The sequence below is a fragment of the Drosophila kikkawai genome, chromosome X (genome assembly GCF_030179895.1).
Source record: "Drosophila kikkawai strain 14028-0561.14 chromosome X, DkikHiC1v2, whole genome shotgun sequence".
In the NCBI taxonomy this organism is placed as follows: Eukaryota; Metazoa; Arthropoda; class Insecta; order Diptera; family Drosophilidae; genus Drosophila; species Drosophila kikkawai.
Genome location: NC_091733.1, coordinates 25,015,689 through 25,033,566, shown reverse-complemented (window position 1 = coordinate 25,033,566; position 17,878 = coordinate 25,015,689). Strand labels below are relative to the sequence as shown.

The 17,878-nt window shown below is 34.4% G+C and overlaps 1 protein-coding gene across 8 annotated transcripts in view; it reads right to left on the bottom strand.

Annotated features, from left to right (window-relative positions):
- rg (A kinase anchor protein rugose) overlaps positions 1-17,878 on the bottom strand; it is a 211,871-nt gene that overhangs the window by 37,538 nt on the left and 156,455 nt on the right. For 4 of the 8 annotated variants that reach the window (XM_017179737.3, XM_070288013.1, XM_070288011.1 and 1 more), the window contains exons 4-11: positions 11,306-11,432; positions 5,815-6,011; positions 2,887-3,008; positions 2,079-2,205; positions 1,887-2,006; positions 1,651-1,797; positions 711-1,266; positions 525-613 (exon numbers count right to left, since the gene is read on the bottom strand). In XM_017179737.3, coding sequence (XP_017035226.1) covers positions 525-613; positions 711-1,266; positions 1,651-1,797; positions 1,887-2,006; positions 2,079-2,205; positions 2,887-3,008; positions 5,815-6,011; positions 11,306-11,432 — 1,485 coding nt within the window. Of the gene's footprint in view, positions 1-524; positions 614-710; positions 1,267-1,650; positions 1,798-1,886; positions 2,007-2,078; positions 2,206-2,307; positions 2,327-2,886; positions 3,009-5,814; positions 6,012-11,305; positions 11,433-17,878 lie in introns of those variants that run through there. The other 4 variants (XM_017179730.3, XM_070288012.1, XM_017179740.3 and 1 more) reach the window with 2 other exon arrangements.

The window sequence follows — 17,878 nt, the reverse complement described above, 5'->3', positions numbered from 1 at the left end:
TAGTAAAATAATAATATAAAATATATTAATATAAATTAAAGCCTCAAAAATAAATCTTTGAATTAAGCAAGCGATTTTTAAAGTACACTCATACAAATTTTTATCTAAAAACGCCCTAAGAAAGACATTTTCCAAACGTATATTTTTTAGAAATTTAAGAAAAAAATTTGCTTTAAATTAAGATTAAAAAACCTTTTTTAAATCAAGAAATATTCTTCTTGAATGTAGAATATTTTACTAATTTCTAAGGCGAGTTGTTCCAAATATGGGAATATCTATTTTATAGTTATAAAAAATATATAAATTATTCTCCTACAATTAAAAAAGGATTTCTTAATTTTGGGCCCCTTTTCTAAATTTAAAAGCAACTTTTCTTGATTTAAATAATTTGCCTGAGTGTAGAATCCTTTGTTTTAAAACAAAAAACCCTGATATATACACACAAAAGTAAATAAAATTGGTGTTACTTAAAAATTAGCCAAACAAAATAAATAAATAATAGAAATAAATAAAAGTTTGCTTACAGCTTTCAGCTGGTTGACCTCCTCAGTGTCGGCGGTTGCCATCAGGGAGCTCAGATTGCTGGCGCTGGACATGCGACGCAGTTGCTCTGCTTGCCAGACGATAAATGATAATAAAAACAAAATATTTATAAAATTAAAATCAAAAACAAAATTAATTAAATAAAATAATAAACAAAAGATAAATACCGAAAGAAGCATTTCCGGTGGGCAAATGGCCAAGCGGATCGCTGTCGCCCTGTGTTGCATGTGCCTGATGCTGCTGCTGCTGCTGCTGCTGCTGTTGGGTGTCCTCCGTGGAAGGTGTGTGTCCCGTGGGTGTGGCTGCTGCGGCCGGCGTTGCTGTTGCTGCTGCTGCAGCGGCGGCTGCTGCTGCTGCTGCTGCCGTGGCAGCATTACTACTACTATTATTACTGGCCAAAGTCACCGCATTGCGTGCGGTAAGTACCGCTCGAATTTTCACAAAGGCCGCATTCAAATCCAGCCTCTCGTCGGACCAATCGATGGCTCGCGCCTCCTGCTCGGCGGCCAGGATTTGGAATTGCAACTGCAACTGTTGCTGACCAGCGGCGGCAGCTGCTGCTGCTGCCGCATCGCCGGTGCCAGTGCCACTGCCACTCCCAGTGCTGCCGCCCACCACCGGCAAGGATGTTGTGGACGTTGCTGGCAAGAGTTGAAAGTGACTCACCCGCTTGTGATTGTCCGGCAGATTCAGATAGCACTCGTTGTCGAATCGAAACTGCGACTGTTTTTTTTGTTGTTGTTGTTGTTTTTTTTATATAATTTTTTTATGGTGTTTTTGTGTTTTTTTTTTGGTGTTGGATTTTTGGTGCATTTTTGTTTTAATTTTTTTGTTGGTAGTATTTATTTTTTTTAGCGGTGCAGCGGACAGAGAGAGAAAAAAGAGCAAAAAGAAAAGAGAAACGGCAATATATATATATATATATAAAATATGTATAATACGTATAAACAAATCACATTATTTCTGTACAGACAAGGACAAGGTTTTAGCTGCTGCTGCGGCGTTCGGCTGTGCAGATTCGGTGCGCTTTGGTGGTGCTAGGACACCCACTCCACAAACAACATCATACCCCCCAAAAACATAAGCCCGAGAAGCAAGTAGACTTACCTTGTAGCCGGGACCCAGGCGGTGCATCGCGCAAATCTGCTGCGTGGTCAACGCCTCGCTAAACAGGTAAATCGCCGACATTTGGCCGCAGAACACGCGCTCCTCGTCCAACTCGGGCGTGGCTCCTATATAGCACTTGTCAAAGGGCTGTAAAGAAAATCAAAATAAATTTTATAAATATTTTATTTATTCTTAATTAAATGCAAATATAAATATAATTAAATTCAAATACTTACATCGTTTGTGGAAACAAACCAGGCCATTTCCGTGGAGGAGGCCAGCTGTCCATTAACGAGGCACTTGATTTCGCTTTTCGTCCAACGATTGTATATATACACTATGGCAATCATATACCACTGAAAAGTGGGGAATAAAATATATATATGAATATTTTTTTTTATATTTTAATTGATAGACCAATGTCTTACCTTTCGTGGCTGGAATTCGTATTTGACACAATGCTGAAAGCCCTTGCCCTTGACCTTCATGGAGGTGAGAACGAGGCAGTTGCCCACAAAGTGCGCCGTATAGCCTACGCCCTTCGATGTCTTAAAGCTGCAAAGGGGAAACAACAATTTTTAATAAATTAAATGGTTAAATAATTTCACACCCAAAAACGCATTTAAGTCAAAAAAACAACTTTCCAAAGTCTATTACCATATTTTTTTAACTTTTGTTAACTTTTAAAGATGAATTTTTCTTACATTTATAAAGATTTTAACTGAATTAAAAAGAATTTAAGTGACTTTTAGGGTAAGTAACTATGTAATAACACATGTAAATATCACATTTGTTTGTAATAACATAAAAACACAACACAACACGTCTTCAACACTGCATAACCTTTGACCGGCAACCGCGACTTCATTACGGAGATGCTAAAACCAGTTGGGAATTATAGGTGCACATGTGTGGAATTTTTTGGACGACAAATTTTTGGACAAATTCGCCCTAGTTTTTATGATAAATTGACCAGCAAAGCAAGAAAAATGTGCCCTTATTTTAAAAAGAAAGCAAAAGCCTTTAATTTAAAAAAAAAAAAATAGAAAAAAGAATTATAAAAAATTATATTGTCTTGTTTTGAGGAAACCTATTCTTAGTTTTAAATTATAAATTAGATTTTTTTATGACGATTTTTCTTAAATATAAAAAAGTATTTTTAATATTTACTAACAAAAAAAAATTAAATAAATATATTACTTAAATATTTATTATAATTGTATTAGAGTTACTCACCAGTAGAGGTAGGGCTTCTCCCGTTCAATATTCACCGAGTTAATGGGATCCAGGCGGAACCAGGTGGTGAAGGTGAACCCATTCTCGTAGGGCCACTTGGCCAAAGGCGGCAGGACCATGGCCTAAAAGAGAAAATCAAGCCAAGAATCAATTAGTTTAAATTTGAGTTGAATTTTGCTGTATATATATACATATATATCAATTATGAAAACATTTCGTGGGCAATTTGATTTTCTTTGACTTGTAAAAGAGACCCTCAGGGAAAACCGCAGTTTTCTATACTCTAAACAAACGGAATAAATCACAGGAAATATACTTTTGAATGAGCTGAAAGGGAGAGGAGGAGGGAGAGTAAAAACTTGTGGCATTCCACACTTTGCAAAACTACACACGAATGAATGTATTTCCTGTGGCACACAACCTCAAAGCCATTCCAGAAATTCAAGAAGGAAGCCCAGGCCGCAACAGGAATGGACAGAGAATTAAAAGGAAATGAGCACATTTGATTTATCATCAGTATGCTATATATATATGTATATATATATTTGTATACTCTAAGCCAACTAATGGTATTTGCTGGCATTCAGTTCATAAATTCCATTCCAGCTGTTGGTAAAATGTATGACAATGCAGCACATTATTATTATTTCTTTGAAAATCCAACAGACATTATCCGCTTGAGGCATCTCAGGTAAATCATCTTCATAACTATTTATGCATCTGATGGCCTCAGACAAAGCAGCAGCAGTGCCACTTATCTTTCATCACAGAGAGAGAGTCAACATTTTGGTATTCTGTTGTCACAATGTCATTTACAATTTGGCTTTAGTAATTTTTTGATTGACTTTAATTAATTCGTTGTGGCTTCAAGTTAAACTGAAGACTTATTAATTGCAATTTATTTAATTTTTGCCTCGATTTGAAAGCCAATGTGCATCTATTATCATTTGATTTATTATATTTCATTAATAAACAAATTATTTAAAGCTATATTTCTGTGATTAATGGCCATCATTTAAGCAAGACTCGCTCTCCCATTTGCTTTTGTATGATTTATTTATATTTATTATTTGCCTGGTTATTTAATCATCTATTTACTCTTGAGCTTTGTTCGACTCTTTGAACCTCTCACGCTCTCTCTCTCTCTCAAAGATCAAATTTCATTTACTTTGCACTTATCCTGCGGCCTGCCATTCTTCAAGGGGGACAATAGGGGCACCCGGAGAAACCCGAGAAAAACCCGGCTAAATGGGTTAAGGCCAGGCGGACGTGACAAAGGCTGACACTGTTGGAGAGTTTTGCTGCGGTTGCAGCAACTTTGCACTCACTGCCACAGCCCGCAGCCACTGGTCCCGCCATGTCACGCCTCCATTTTTGCCCAGTTTTTGATTTTCCATACACTGAGACAAATATAAGTGCTTAAGGTAAACAAAAAGAGATTTAAGAAAAAAAAAAAAAGAGTAAAATAGCAAAGAATTTAAATTGCTATAAAAAATGTACACCCATAACTTTCAACAACTTTTATAAATTTACACCAACGGCTTTTAAGAAATATTTTCCAATAATTCCAATAAAAAATAAATTATATTTTTTTTTTTAGAAATTTTTGGTTTTAAAATATACCTTGAAAAAGCATTGAAGATTTTAAATTGGTATAAAAAATTTACGCCAACACATTTTCTAAATATACACCAACGGCTTTCAACAAATATTCCAACGAATAATACATTTTTTATTATTTTATGTTTTTGTAATCATATTAAAAATAGTATTCAATTTCAAATAATTTTTATCTTTTATTAACAAAAATCCCTCAATATATGTTCTCTTTCTCTCTGTGCCTTTTCCTTCTTCCTGTGACATCAATTCGGATAGAAATTGGGGGAAATGGAGGAAACTGAAATGGTGCCCTGGTGATTTTGGGTTTTGGCTTTCCGAAAATCTCATTATTCGAATCGAATCCCGTCCTGTTGCAATCAGCGCCATCAATGACATTAGGCGTGCTTGTGGATCGCTGATCGCCGGTTAAATGGGCGGTGGATGGGATGGGATTTTCACACACAAAAAAAAAAAAAAAAAAGAGAGGAGAGGAGTAATAGTGTCGCCTAAAAGCTGGCTAAACGAAAATTAAAAAGAGGCCAAATGCGTGAAAAATCGGCGCACGACTGGAAAGAGGGAATGCGACAATGATGATGATGATGATGGTGATGGTTAGATTCGAGGATGTGGAGGATATTTCATGGGTGTGTTTTTTCGTGGGGGGTTGGTTGTTCCTCCTCCTCCACGATAGCGCGCCTTTTTATTGGACCATGTTCCCATTTGACTTCCAATTCACTTTATGGCATTTTTTATGCGTTTATGGGGCGATGGACACATCGATAGAGTGGACTGGTCAAACACACTCACACCCCAGGACACCACCCTGCGCACATTTCGAATTCGTTTTGAGTGCGATGCAATAAAATAAAAGCCCCCGGAAATGTCCATGGGTACACACACCCCTGGAGACCTCATTCTAGGCTTACTATAACATATATAGTATATATATGTGTGTGTTTCTATGCCTGTGGGCCTTTGTTCCTGCCAGTTGCATTCAATAAAAAAATGCAAGCGACACAAAAGATATTGCCTGGCCTAAACTAGAATTCAATTCAACAAAAAAAAATATCAGCTGGCTAGCACACACATTTCATATTTAGTATTTAGTTGGGACAGGAAACAGGCATTTCATGGAAAGTTTTACAATGATAAGAGAATACAAAAAGGGATAAAATATGGGATTTATAAATTTTTAAATGGGAAATGAAAAATATTACAAAATTTAAAAGAATTCCCATATTTTGTTGTTGAAACCCGTTCATCTACTAGGATCTCTTGCATTTAACCTATGGAGGTATATATGGCATTTCACATTAGTTTGCCACTTACCGATCCCTTGCGACCCGGAAAACTAAAGAAGACATCCGGCCCGTTGCGGTGGGGCATCTGCCGTAGGACATTCAGGAGCTTGGCCGAGTGCCGTGGCCATTTGCCATTGTTGGCCTTCATTGTGCCAAAGAGCAGCTTCAGCTCCTTTACCGTTATGCTGTAGCTGGCCAGCACGCCCAGCATTTCGATGAGCAGATCTGTAGATTAAAAATAAATAAATATATAATAAATATATTTTAATTAAATTTAATTTAATTCAAAATTCAAAATAGCTCAAAAACACTCATTAATTTTCCCAAAATTAGGCTGTTGAATTTATTTATAGTTTTGATATGCAAGTCTAAGGCCAAACATAAGCCGCATGTCCAAGCCACTAAGTGTTGAGTGTGTGTGTGTTTCGAGATGGCCTAAAGGATATGCACAAATGCTGCTGACAGCCTCCGTGTTTGTGGCAACAATCAAGTTCCCGTTTTAGCTCAGGTGGCGGCAAGCGGCAGGCGGCCAAAGACCAAATGCAAATCCTAAATGCTAAATGCAAATGCAAGCTGATGCAGATGCAGATGCAGATGCGAAAACCAAATGCAAAGTCCTCGCGCTCACCCAAGTGGCAAGGACACGCGCTCTCACAGAGCCGAGGGGCGTAACGCTAAGAGAAGGGCGGCGGGCGGTGGCTTGGGGTCGGTTGAGTGGGCGTGGTCGCGGCAAGGCCATACGCTATATTGCATTTGATCTAGCACTGTCATTGCCAGACGCGAATGGTATTCCAATTTAAAAGGAAGGTCAAGAAGGGTAACGGAAAGTTGCCAGATGGGCTTTAAAGAAGAAAATGAAGAAGTGCCAGAAGAGCTTTAAACAAGTGCACAAACCTAGGGCAATTTTTCTAGATTTAAGACAAAATTGAGTTACTTTTACCCCAAAAGTACCAATGTACCTATGTAATAGCACATCTAATATCACATATGTATGTAATAACACCAACACACAACACCACACGTGTTTACCACTGCTTAACCTTTGACCGGCAACCGCGACTTCATTACGGAGATGCTAAAACCAGTTGGGAATTATAAGTGCACATGTGTGGAATTTTTTTCGATATGATAATTTTAGGGTAAATTAATGGTTTTTATGATAAATTGACCTGCAAAACAAGTGGAATTCGCCCATATTTTGTAAAGGGAACTAAATGAAGCCAACCAGAAAAGAATTAATTATTATTATTAATTTTTTTCTTTTAATTAATTATTATTATTAATTTTATTTACAATGTAACCTATCCGGATTTCATGCTGCTTTGCCTTAAGTCCATGGAAACGTTTGCGTAATTTTAGAAAAGTTTGCCTAGTTTAGGGAGACTTTTTTAGATACATTTTTTTTAAATATAAAAAAATATACTTCTTTTTGTTGCCACTTGAGCTGAATCATTAGAGTTATTCACATTTACTTTTTGATATGAATAAGCACTTGCAACTCCATTTAAAAATATTTTTAATTTACACTTGAAACTTGTTCTTTAACTATTTTGTACTAGTTTTCAAAGTTTATTAAAATTCCTATCAAAAACAACAAATATTTCATCGCTTTCAAATGGTAAACAAGTGGCCCAAGAATATTATTTAATAGCAAAGCATTAAGGACATTCCATCAGGCAAACTTTCAAGTTACCTTCGAGAGCAACATAGCGCATATATAATTCAAGAAATTTTAATAGCCACAGTATAAAAGTTTTTGGCCAAGAGCCACATATACATATATATATAAATATTTAGCCATCTCAGTCTTTAATAACACAGCCAAGATGATGACTCTTTGGTAAGTTTTAACCCCTCCCCGTTGAAGCTCTTGCATTTTCAATCAAGTTTAGCCAAAAGCTTGGCCAAATAGTTATTAATTCTGGAGTTCAAACTGATTGCCTCCGTCGCCCTTCCTCTCTCTCTCTCTCTCTCCCTCTTTTTCTCTGTGCCTCTCTCTCTGCCTCCCTCTTACTCTGTCTCTGTTGCTTGGGCCCCCCTTGGGTGCCATGGGCGGAGGGCGTAGTCGTCGTCGTCGTTGTCGTCTGCTTGCGCTATTCCCAAACTTCATTTGTAATGCACACTAATTGAAATGGGACGCTCGGGCCGTTTTAATGCCTGGCCTGTTGGTTCACCTTTCCATTTCCCATTAGCCCACCAACCATTCCATTCACCCCTTTTCACCTCACTTAGCCCCCCTTGACCCCTTCTCCAATGCATACATACAGTATTTCACACGGAAAATATATTTAAAAAAGTCTTAAAATATTGAATAAGAGTTTAATTTGTCTTCTTAAAGTGTTTTAAGAGGCTTTTAATATTTGTAATTCCAAAAAAAAAGTTATATAATTTATTTTTATCTATTTGTGTGTTTTAATTTTTTTTTTTAATTTTTAATAATAATAATTATAATAATAATACTTAAGTATTTTATTTTACTTAAATTTAAAAATAAATATTGTATTTAACCAACAAATTCTATAACTTTTTTGTATCTCTGTTTCTTTTTTCTGTATTTAAAAAAAAACAAAGAAAAGTACTCTAGATCTGTGAGCTGGAGATGCCTGGCTTATTGCATTAACAATTTATTTATATTTTTTGTTAGTGTCTTAATAGTATTTCATTTCATTTGAATATTCATTATATTTTTAGTATAATGTAATTAAAACGTTCAAAATTCAATTCTAGCTTCAGCCAGAACTATTTTTTCTCACAGTGCACACACACCATCAACACGTTTCGGGTTGCGTGAATTAAGAAATTGAGTAACTGGCAGCAGAGCCTCCCAACCTTTGGGCCACTGGTTGACCCAAGTTTGGTAGTCGCCCCTGAAACCCCCTATATGCCCCAGCATTCCCGGCGGCATTCCCAAGACGACAATGTTGCCCAGTTTGCTGTTTCAGCCTCCCCAGTTGCTGTTCAGTGACGCTTTTGCCGGCTTTTCTCCACTTTTCCGCACGCTTTTCCCTCGCCACAGCAGCAGCAGCATCATCAGCATTTAATTACATTTTCTTTGGCATGCCAAAGTTTTTACTGCCCCAACTCATCATCATCAGCAGGATGTATATATATCATACTACTATATAGAGATCTATATATATGTCTGATGTATATATATGTATAGAGCAAGAGAGAAATAAGTGAGAGCGTTTAGCGCAACAATTTCTCTTATCAAAATTTTTGCGATTGCATTGCGGACATTTTAGGCACTTTAAGTTGCCAACCAGGAAAGTAGGCAATTTCTTTCAGGAGGAAGAGAGAGAGAGGAAGATAAAAAGAGAGAGAGAGAGAGTGAGTAAGGGAATCCTAGAAGTTGCCACTCTAAGCTCAACTTTGGCCAAGACAACGAACTTTTAACTTATCTAATTTCTTGGCAAGTGTCACGTTTCGGCATTTGTCAGGTGACACAGACACACACGACACGAGAAAATAAGCGGGGAGTGTATTATATGTTACAGACAGACATCTACTAATGTACAGAGAAAGAAATAATTATAGTAATATAATATAAAATAAAAATGCTTGAGAAAGATATCTTCAGATTTACAGTGAAAGAAATATAAATTCATATTTTAGAATTATAGAAAATTATGCTTAAAAAATATATAATTATATAATGTAAAAAATTATATAATGTAAAAAAATAATAATAATATATAAAATAAAATATATATAATTGCATACTTTTAGACACCTTTTTAAGAGTTTTAAAAACCATATTGATTTTTGGAGTACCTTAAATATTACCAAGGGGTTTGAAATCAATTGAAAATATATCCATAATTTTAATATAATATTAAATATTTTATATATATCATATATAAAAAGATATACCTTTATTTTTTCCAATTTTAAATTATTATTGCATACTTTTAGACATCGTTTCTAAAGGATTTTAAACGATTCCAAAACCCTTGAAGTTCTTTCATTAATTTCTTTTTACTTTTGTTTGCTTTAGTGTAAGTATAAAATTATGTCTTTGTTTGGAGTCTTCTTTTTTTTTTTTTTTTCTTTTTCTGAACTCCCTTCCCTCCTACCCCCACCACTCTTACCCCCCTTGGCAAGTTTCACGCATACACACGCAGAGCTCAAAAGTCAGCGACTGCAAATTGACAGCAGTTACAGTTCGTTAAATGCGGAATGAAGAAGAAGCTAAAGAAGCTGGAAAAGATATGTGTGTGAAAGGTGTGGTGGTGGGTAGGTGGGTAGGTGGGTGGTAAGGAGCCGGGGTCTGGGGTTAGAAGGGCTTGTGGGTTGTGGGTTACGGAGTTGGTGCTTGGCGGTGGAGACCACAGATGTGTCATTGACTTAATAAAATCAAAATCAAAGCCAAAGGCACGCACATGCTTAAAGCATCGTGGTTCTGTGTGCGTTGTCCTCCATTGGGGGAGGGGAGGTATGGAAAAAACAGTTGTGGTCAAAAGTATAGGTACTGCTGAAGAGTGAAGATATTTTTTGGGAATTTTTAAAGTTTTTTTTTAAAGGTTTACGGGTCTGTTTTTGCTTTAATATAATATATATATATATTTATTTAAATTTATATAAATATATAATCAAAAAATATATAATAAAATATAAATAAATAAGTATATATTATTATTAAATACATAAATTCCTATTATTTTGACCACATCTGTTAGGTTTGGGTGGTGCCTGGTCCGCTAATGAAGAGCAAATTTGCTGCCGAGCTGCTCTTTCTCTCACATCCCGCAAATTTTCCTGGATTTTCTACACACACACACACACACACTCGTATAGCATAGCCCTTGGGGGTGGCAACTCGGTCTCGGTGGTTTCTCGTTTTTTCCCCCAAACTGGGCGTGTCAGTGCTGCTGACAAGCGTGAAATTAATCGAGAGGCAATTTGGCGGACCAGCCAGACGCCGCCAAAAACCAAAGAAACCCGAAACGTAGCCCCCTGGTTTACACCCCTCCCCTACCCCCAGTATCCATTCAAGCCAAAATTCAAACAATAGAAAAGGCGGAATATTTTCGGTTACTGGAGGTTCTGTGGAAACTCAATTGTTCTGGCCAAACTCCATAAAGCTTCACCTGAATTATGATTAAAAACGTAACGATCCATCCCCCCTAACTTTGCACGATTTTCTAAAATATATATATTTCACACACAATCAAGCGAAAATATATACGCTTTCGGGCATTTCATTTGTGTGTTTTTCAGTTTAATTTCTGTTTGTGAAGTCAACTTGCACAGTTTTCAGAATGAAAATATGTTGGGAATGCATAAAGACATTTTACCCTTTTGACTTTAATTGGATTTAGATTTGGAAATAATTTGTAAAGGTTAAAGTTTTTAGTTTATAAATATTTTTAGGTGCTACAACCTTATAAAAATATAAATAAAAACTATAGAGTCAAGTTTCTTTAGTATAAAAAGTAACAAAATTGTTATATATTTATATTAAAATTATATTTTATGGTATAAAATATATTTGTAAATATTTCAAATATTTTACATACCTGCCACAACCGTTTCGGAGCGCTGCAGGCGGACCAGAACATGCTCAATGAGGCCAACATCTGTGCAGGCCTGTAGATTGCGGACGCTTTTGCGCAGAATTGCAATGAAGACGCTCCAAATCTCCGCCTGCAAATATAAAGGGAGATTTTTGTTTGTTTATTTTTATTTTTTTTTTGTTTTTATTAATATAAAGATATCAAAATCTTTTGGGAAAAACTTGAGTAGAAATGTGTGTGTGTATATATATTACGAAATCAAAGTATCAAGTACTGTGATGTTGCTTGCCTTTGGCCCCAGCTCAATAAGCAAAAGTGAAGTGGCTTCGAGTTGCACTGGGAAAAATCGTTTATAAAAAATATATATGTAGATAAATATAAAAATTTAGCAAACCTATAAAAAATTACATGAAATCGATTTTTCTCTTTATTTTAATTAAATTAAAATTAAAAAACAATATATATTTTTTTAAATAATTTCAATATTTAATAAAATTTGTTTTACATAATTTTAAATATTTAATAAAATGTATTTTAATATTTATTATTATTTATTTAATTTATAGTTATACAAAAAATAACTTTAAATAATCTAAAAATATTTAATTAAATTGATTTTAATATTTTCTGAAATTGTTCTCTGTTTACGCACACAAACAATCGCAGGAAGTAAAAGCAAAGGACCAAAAATAAGCAGCTCACGCGCCCGAAAGTATGCAGCACTTATCTGCGGCTTCTCTCTCAAGTGTGTGTGCGTGTGTGGCTGAGTGTGTATTGTGTGTGCGTGTATGCCTAATGTAAACAGTCATTGAAATAAAGTAAAATAATGGAAAGTAATGGCAAAATAATCGCAAACCAAGACAGAGTTTTCTCTGCCTTCTTTCTCCCTTCTTCCTTTTTTTCCACCATTATTGCCTCAATTCTGGAGAACAAAAACAAAGCGTTTGACGGTTTTTTATGATTATTGCCTTTTGGTACACACACACACACACAGAGTGTACACACACATCTACAGATACATTTACAAAGAGACTGAGAAGATTGCACATTGATTGGCAATTGCAGGAAAAGCAAAGCGAATGTCGTGTTGAATATACATTTCTGTATTTCAGTCACTCTCTCTCAGTTGTTATTTTCTTTTTTCTTTTATTTTCTTCTTCTTTTTTTCGTTTATTTCCACAATTTCGATAATGAGAAAAACAAAATTGAACGCATTTTTCATGGAAACAAAAGGAAAAAATAAAAAAAAGCGAATATGAGAAGATTATGGCTTAAGTGTTGGGTTTTATTTTCAACTGATTAAAGTAGATTAAAGCTTTAATTAAATGAATAATTAGAGGAAATTATATTTATTTAAGTTTAAAAATATAAATATTTAATTTACAATATTTCTTTATAAATTGATTAACTTTGAAAATATTTTTTGATATAATTTAATATATTTTTTAATATATAAAAATATTTAATTTGGAATAAATATATTTTTAAAATTTTTATTTTAAATAGTAAAATTTATACAATTAAACGTAATAATCAAATTAACAAATAATTGCTGAAATAATATATTAAAAGTAGGATTTATATTTATTTAGAGAAGCTTAATAGCTTTATGGTAAATATTTTCAAATATTTTATTTATAATATTTTTATACAAAATAATCATCTTTAAACATAATTTTTAAATAATTTATGATATTAAAATATTTAATTTTATAAGCTCTTGATTAAATAATCAACATTAAATATAAATTCTTATAAAATTTAATGTGTTTTGATATGTGATTTTCAGCTTTAAGAATTTTAAGGGATTTTTTTAAAAATGTTCTTTAAATTAAACCTTTTTCCTGGCTTATTTTATTTTCTGTTTTTTTTTTTCGCCTTGATTATCCTTGTGCCTATTTTTTTTTGTTATCAGCTGTTCTGCTCGTTTTACGCTTCATTTACCGCTGTTTCCTCTTTTTGCTCTTTTTTAGCCTCCAGTTATTTTATATTTATTTTTTTTTCAAGGCATTTCTTCCTGTTTTTGTTTTTTTAATGTACTGCACGCATAATTTAATTCGTCGAATCATAAATTTCCAAGAAAAGTTCATGGCTCTGGGTGTACTTTTCCCCCAAACGATTTTTTTCATGATTTTCCTCAGAGGATTCCGGTGATTCACACCTGAGACTCCTGGGTTGTGAGAGCTAAAATCGGCTTTTGGGTATACAAAATGGTACTTTATATATATATACACTTGTTGTATATATATATATAATATACATATATATACTTATAACTTTTTGTGGCTTTTGCTTTGTTTTTGTGTTGAAATTGAAGATTTACAAAGCTGCACCACAGGGCCACTTATTACCCTTGGTTTTTGCTGTCGGTTTTCTTTTGCATTCCTTTGCAGCTCTTCCTACTTTTCCTGTCTTTACTTATTTATTTCACTTTTTCGGTTGGTTTTATTCTCTCGTTTTTGTGGAATTTTCCAGCTCTGTGACTTTGGTCAACAGGAATAGTAGTTTGTTGGCCCAAAAAACTCATTTATTACTGTTTGTTTAACAATGGAAATGAAGTTTTGTGGCCAAAGGGAACTCCTCTTCTTTGCCAGTAATAAGATTTTGAGAATTTTACTTGGGTTTTAAATTTGTTTATGGTTATATTATATTTTAAATTCAATGAAATTAATTCAAAGTTAAGTTTAAAACTGGAAAATTCATTTTAATAGAATTATAAATGGTGAGAATTTATTAAATAATTAAGAAATTATGCTAAAAAATCTTTAGATATTTGTTAAGTTTGTTTTTTTGCTATTTATTTTTAAAATTTTTCTTTTTTTAAGTTTCTTTAACTTTTGTTTCTTCATTTTTGTATCAATTAATATGAAAAACTTGATTTGACGCCATGGCATTTTGTTTTTACAGCTTCATTTTCTTGATAAGCGCCAAAAGTGGGATTTTTCCAGCAGGCGCAGTCAACTTCCCCCTTAATATTTTTTGCCTTTCCTTCTACCAAATCCCCTTGAACAATTTAAGAAGAGTGAGAGGGAGAGGGGTAGTAGAGAGAGAAAGAGAGAGATAGCACAGAGATGAAGATAAAGAAAAAATTAAATAATAAGAGTAGAAACTTCAGTCAGATTTTATTACGTAATTGGGTAGCAATTTCTTCATGGCACAACGGGCCCAAAGTTGCCACAGCCACTGAGCACAAATTAAATTTGGCCTTTTCTACACGCCACCCCCTCCCCCTCCCCCTCCCCCTTCTTTCTTTTTTTTTATATCTGCTTCGCCGCCCTTAAGTATGCGGCAGCTTCTTTGAGCCGAGATTTCCCCGACTTTTCCTCTTATTTTCTTGATTTTTTTTACTATGGAACGCAGTGGAGCATTTTGCAGCTTGTTGTTTTTGTATTTGTTGCCGCGCTTGTTGCTCTTGTTTTTTTTTTTTTTTTGTTATGTTTACCTTCCCCCTTCCCCTACTCAAATTTTTTGTTGTAAGAAACAAGGAGCTTCCCGTTGGCCAGGTTAAATTGAGCATCGCTTGTCCACCGACGGCCCACGGTCAAAGGCCAAATGAAAGAAAATTAAAAATTAAGTGCAAAGTTTGCCAAAGATTTTTGTGTCAGGCAAAAGGTAGGTGGGTGGGTGTGTTGGGGGTGGTGTGGAAAATGGGGAAAAGTACCTATAAAGCTGGCCGACAGAAAAAGATAAAATTTATGCAATGGCAAAAGTTTAATTGCCCAAACGTTGGTTGGTTTATTTATAGGGACACAATAAACAATAATTAAGGATTCTATTTAATTTATTTAATTTATATTTTAATAAAATTTTTATTTTATTTTTTTTTATTAATTTTTTGTATGTAGAATAATATTTGATTTGTAATAATATAAATATGTGGTGTTTTAAAATAAATCAAATATTATTTAAAATTTATAAAATTAAAAAAAATGCAATTAATGAAAATATAACTATTTAATAAACAGAAATTGTCTAAATTGTTTATTAAAAGTTTATAAAAAAAGGCATAAAATAAAATAAAGTTAAATAAGCTTGATATTAATTTTATAATTTAAATTTGGAGGTAAAAAAAATTAAAAGTAGCAAAAATAAAGAAATAATCATTTTTCTTTATAAAAAAAAACAATTTACACTTAATTCCGTATAAAAAAATTACATTGCATATTTAAAAAATATTGGTAATTATTATTTTTGTACATATTTACTATAATTTTTCTTGCAGTGCAATAGGAAACTCAATGTGTGTGATATCATGCAATTTATTTGCAATTTACGGCCCCCATCTTCCACATGGAGACAATTTTCTTTTTCTCCCCTTATATTCCTTTTTTCTTCCTTTTGTTTTGCACTCATTTTCCACTTTATCAGCGATTTGTGTGTGTCTTCTTCCCTCTCTCTCTCTCTCTCTCTTTCTCTCTGACCTTCTCCCTCTCTGTCTTGCAGTCAAATCGTTTCGTTTCAATAGAATTTCAATAAATTTATCAACGAGTCGCCCGCTGAGTTGTCCTTTCCCTCGTCCTGGTTGCCATTTTCATCTGCATCTGCATCTCCATCATGCTGCCATGGATCTGCTTTTCTTCCCGCTTTCCCCCCGTCCTCTCCCTCTCTCTCCCTCTCTCTTAGCATTTTCCATTTACCATTTGCATCCGCCGTCTGCTCGAACGTCTGCGATTTTTCCTTTTGGCCCGTCGGAGCAGAAACGGGCAATCGGTCGTATACTTTATCTGGCGACAGCGCATCGTTTGCATGCCTGCAGTGCGAGCTTTTCCTTCCCTTTCTGGCTTTCTTCTTGATTCGGGGGGGGAGGTGGGAGTGGGAAGGAGAAAGACACACTTGGGGAAAAATAGTAGAAACTGAGGAATATTCTTGACTGTATAGAAAGCTGTTTATGTCTAAAGTTTGCAATTGATTTAATAAAAAAAAAAGATTTAAAAAAATTAAAAAAAAAAAACATCAAAAGGATAATTAAGATTTAAATATTTATTTATATTTTATTATATGATAATCACAATTTAAAAATATTATAACTACACCTAAAAAGGTTAACAATTCTGCATTCAAAATTAAAATGAATTAAAACGTTTAAGACATCAAATTTTTTGTTTTTATTTATTTTAAAATATATTTATATTTATTTATTTATTATTTATATATTTATTTATAACTTTAAAATATTTTTAAAAATATATTCTTGAATATATATTTAACTGTATTATTATAATTCAAAATATATATTATAAAATAAAATATAAAATTATTTGAATATTAAAAATTATAAAAATCAAACGATTTCTGTGCTGCTTTTTTGCATTTTCTAAAAGTGTATTTTTCTCTTGTGACACCTTCTTTGATTTTTGATTCCCTCTTTTCTTTTCTTTTCATTTCTTTTATTTTTTTGCGTGTGTACTTTTCCCCACCCGATTTCCTCGTTTTTCCCGTGAAACTGTCGCTTCGTTACCCCTATTCAATTTCAACACCCGCCCGGCTCTATCTTTATGTCATCTTTTTAGTGCCGAGCTGCAATCTCCTTCCGCCTCCTTCCCATCTTTACCTCCTTCTTGGGCAATGCGCTTATGTGCTTCCTTCCTTTTTGCCAGCACCCCATTTGATTTTCCACTCCCCTTCTCCCATCTACACCCCTTTTTCCTCTTTTAGCCATCGAACGTGCCGCCAGGAGAGCCAACTGGTTTTCCCTTTTGCAAATCTGCTGCGGCTCTAACGGAAATTTATTATTGACAGCATCTGCCGCTGCAATGCAAACAACTGTGCAAGGAGTTTGCCAAGGAAAATGGGCAAGGGAAAAGCTAGCTAGCTAGCTAGCTGATATGGAGAAAATCAGGAAAAGCAAGGAGAGGAGAGGAGAGTAGAGGAGTCATGGAAAATGCCAGAGTCGGCAATTTTGCGGGCTAAGTAGCGCCCCGTTCCGGGAGAGAAAACCAACTGGCTCAATGGTTGAATGGCAAAGACACTGACTGCCATTGACGTTGCCATGGCATCTGATGTGCATAACATTGACACAAAGTGCAGGGAAAATTCTAGGAAAATCCAGGAAGAGGTAGGGATAGAGGCAGAGGCATAGCTCCTTGCTGATTGCTGACTCCTCGTTTTTGGGACAGGCGAACAAAGTCCAGGAAATATATTGGGGGTAATAAATAGCATCGAGAAGCTATTTATAATACCTATTAAATTCTGATCAAGCTTAAGCTTAAGCAAAAAAAAAGAAGAACATCATTTATTGTTTACATAAAAGTAGGCAGGGAAAATATAAAATTTAACTGCTGTGTAAAACTTTCAATTGAATGGAAAAAATATAGAAACAAAGTGCCTGCCTGACAGAGAAATCTCACACTACAAAAAACACATTAATTATTTAAATGTCTCTAGAAAATGTGAAACCAAATCGTTTGCGACAGGTTTTGTGGGGTTGATAAACGAGGATGTGCTGTTCGCAGATAGATTGCTATATGTTTAATGGACGAGACCCACTCCAGTCCCTGTCAGCTGTCGTTTTGTTGTTTACACTACAGAAAATAACTATTAAATGAATATTATATATAATAAAGGTAATAGAATAGA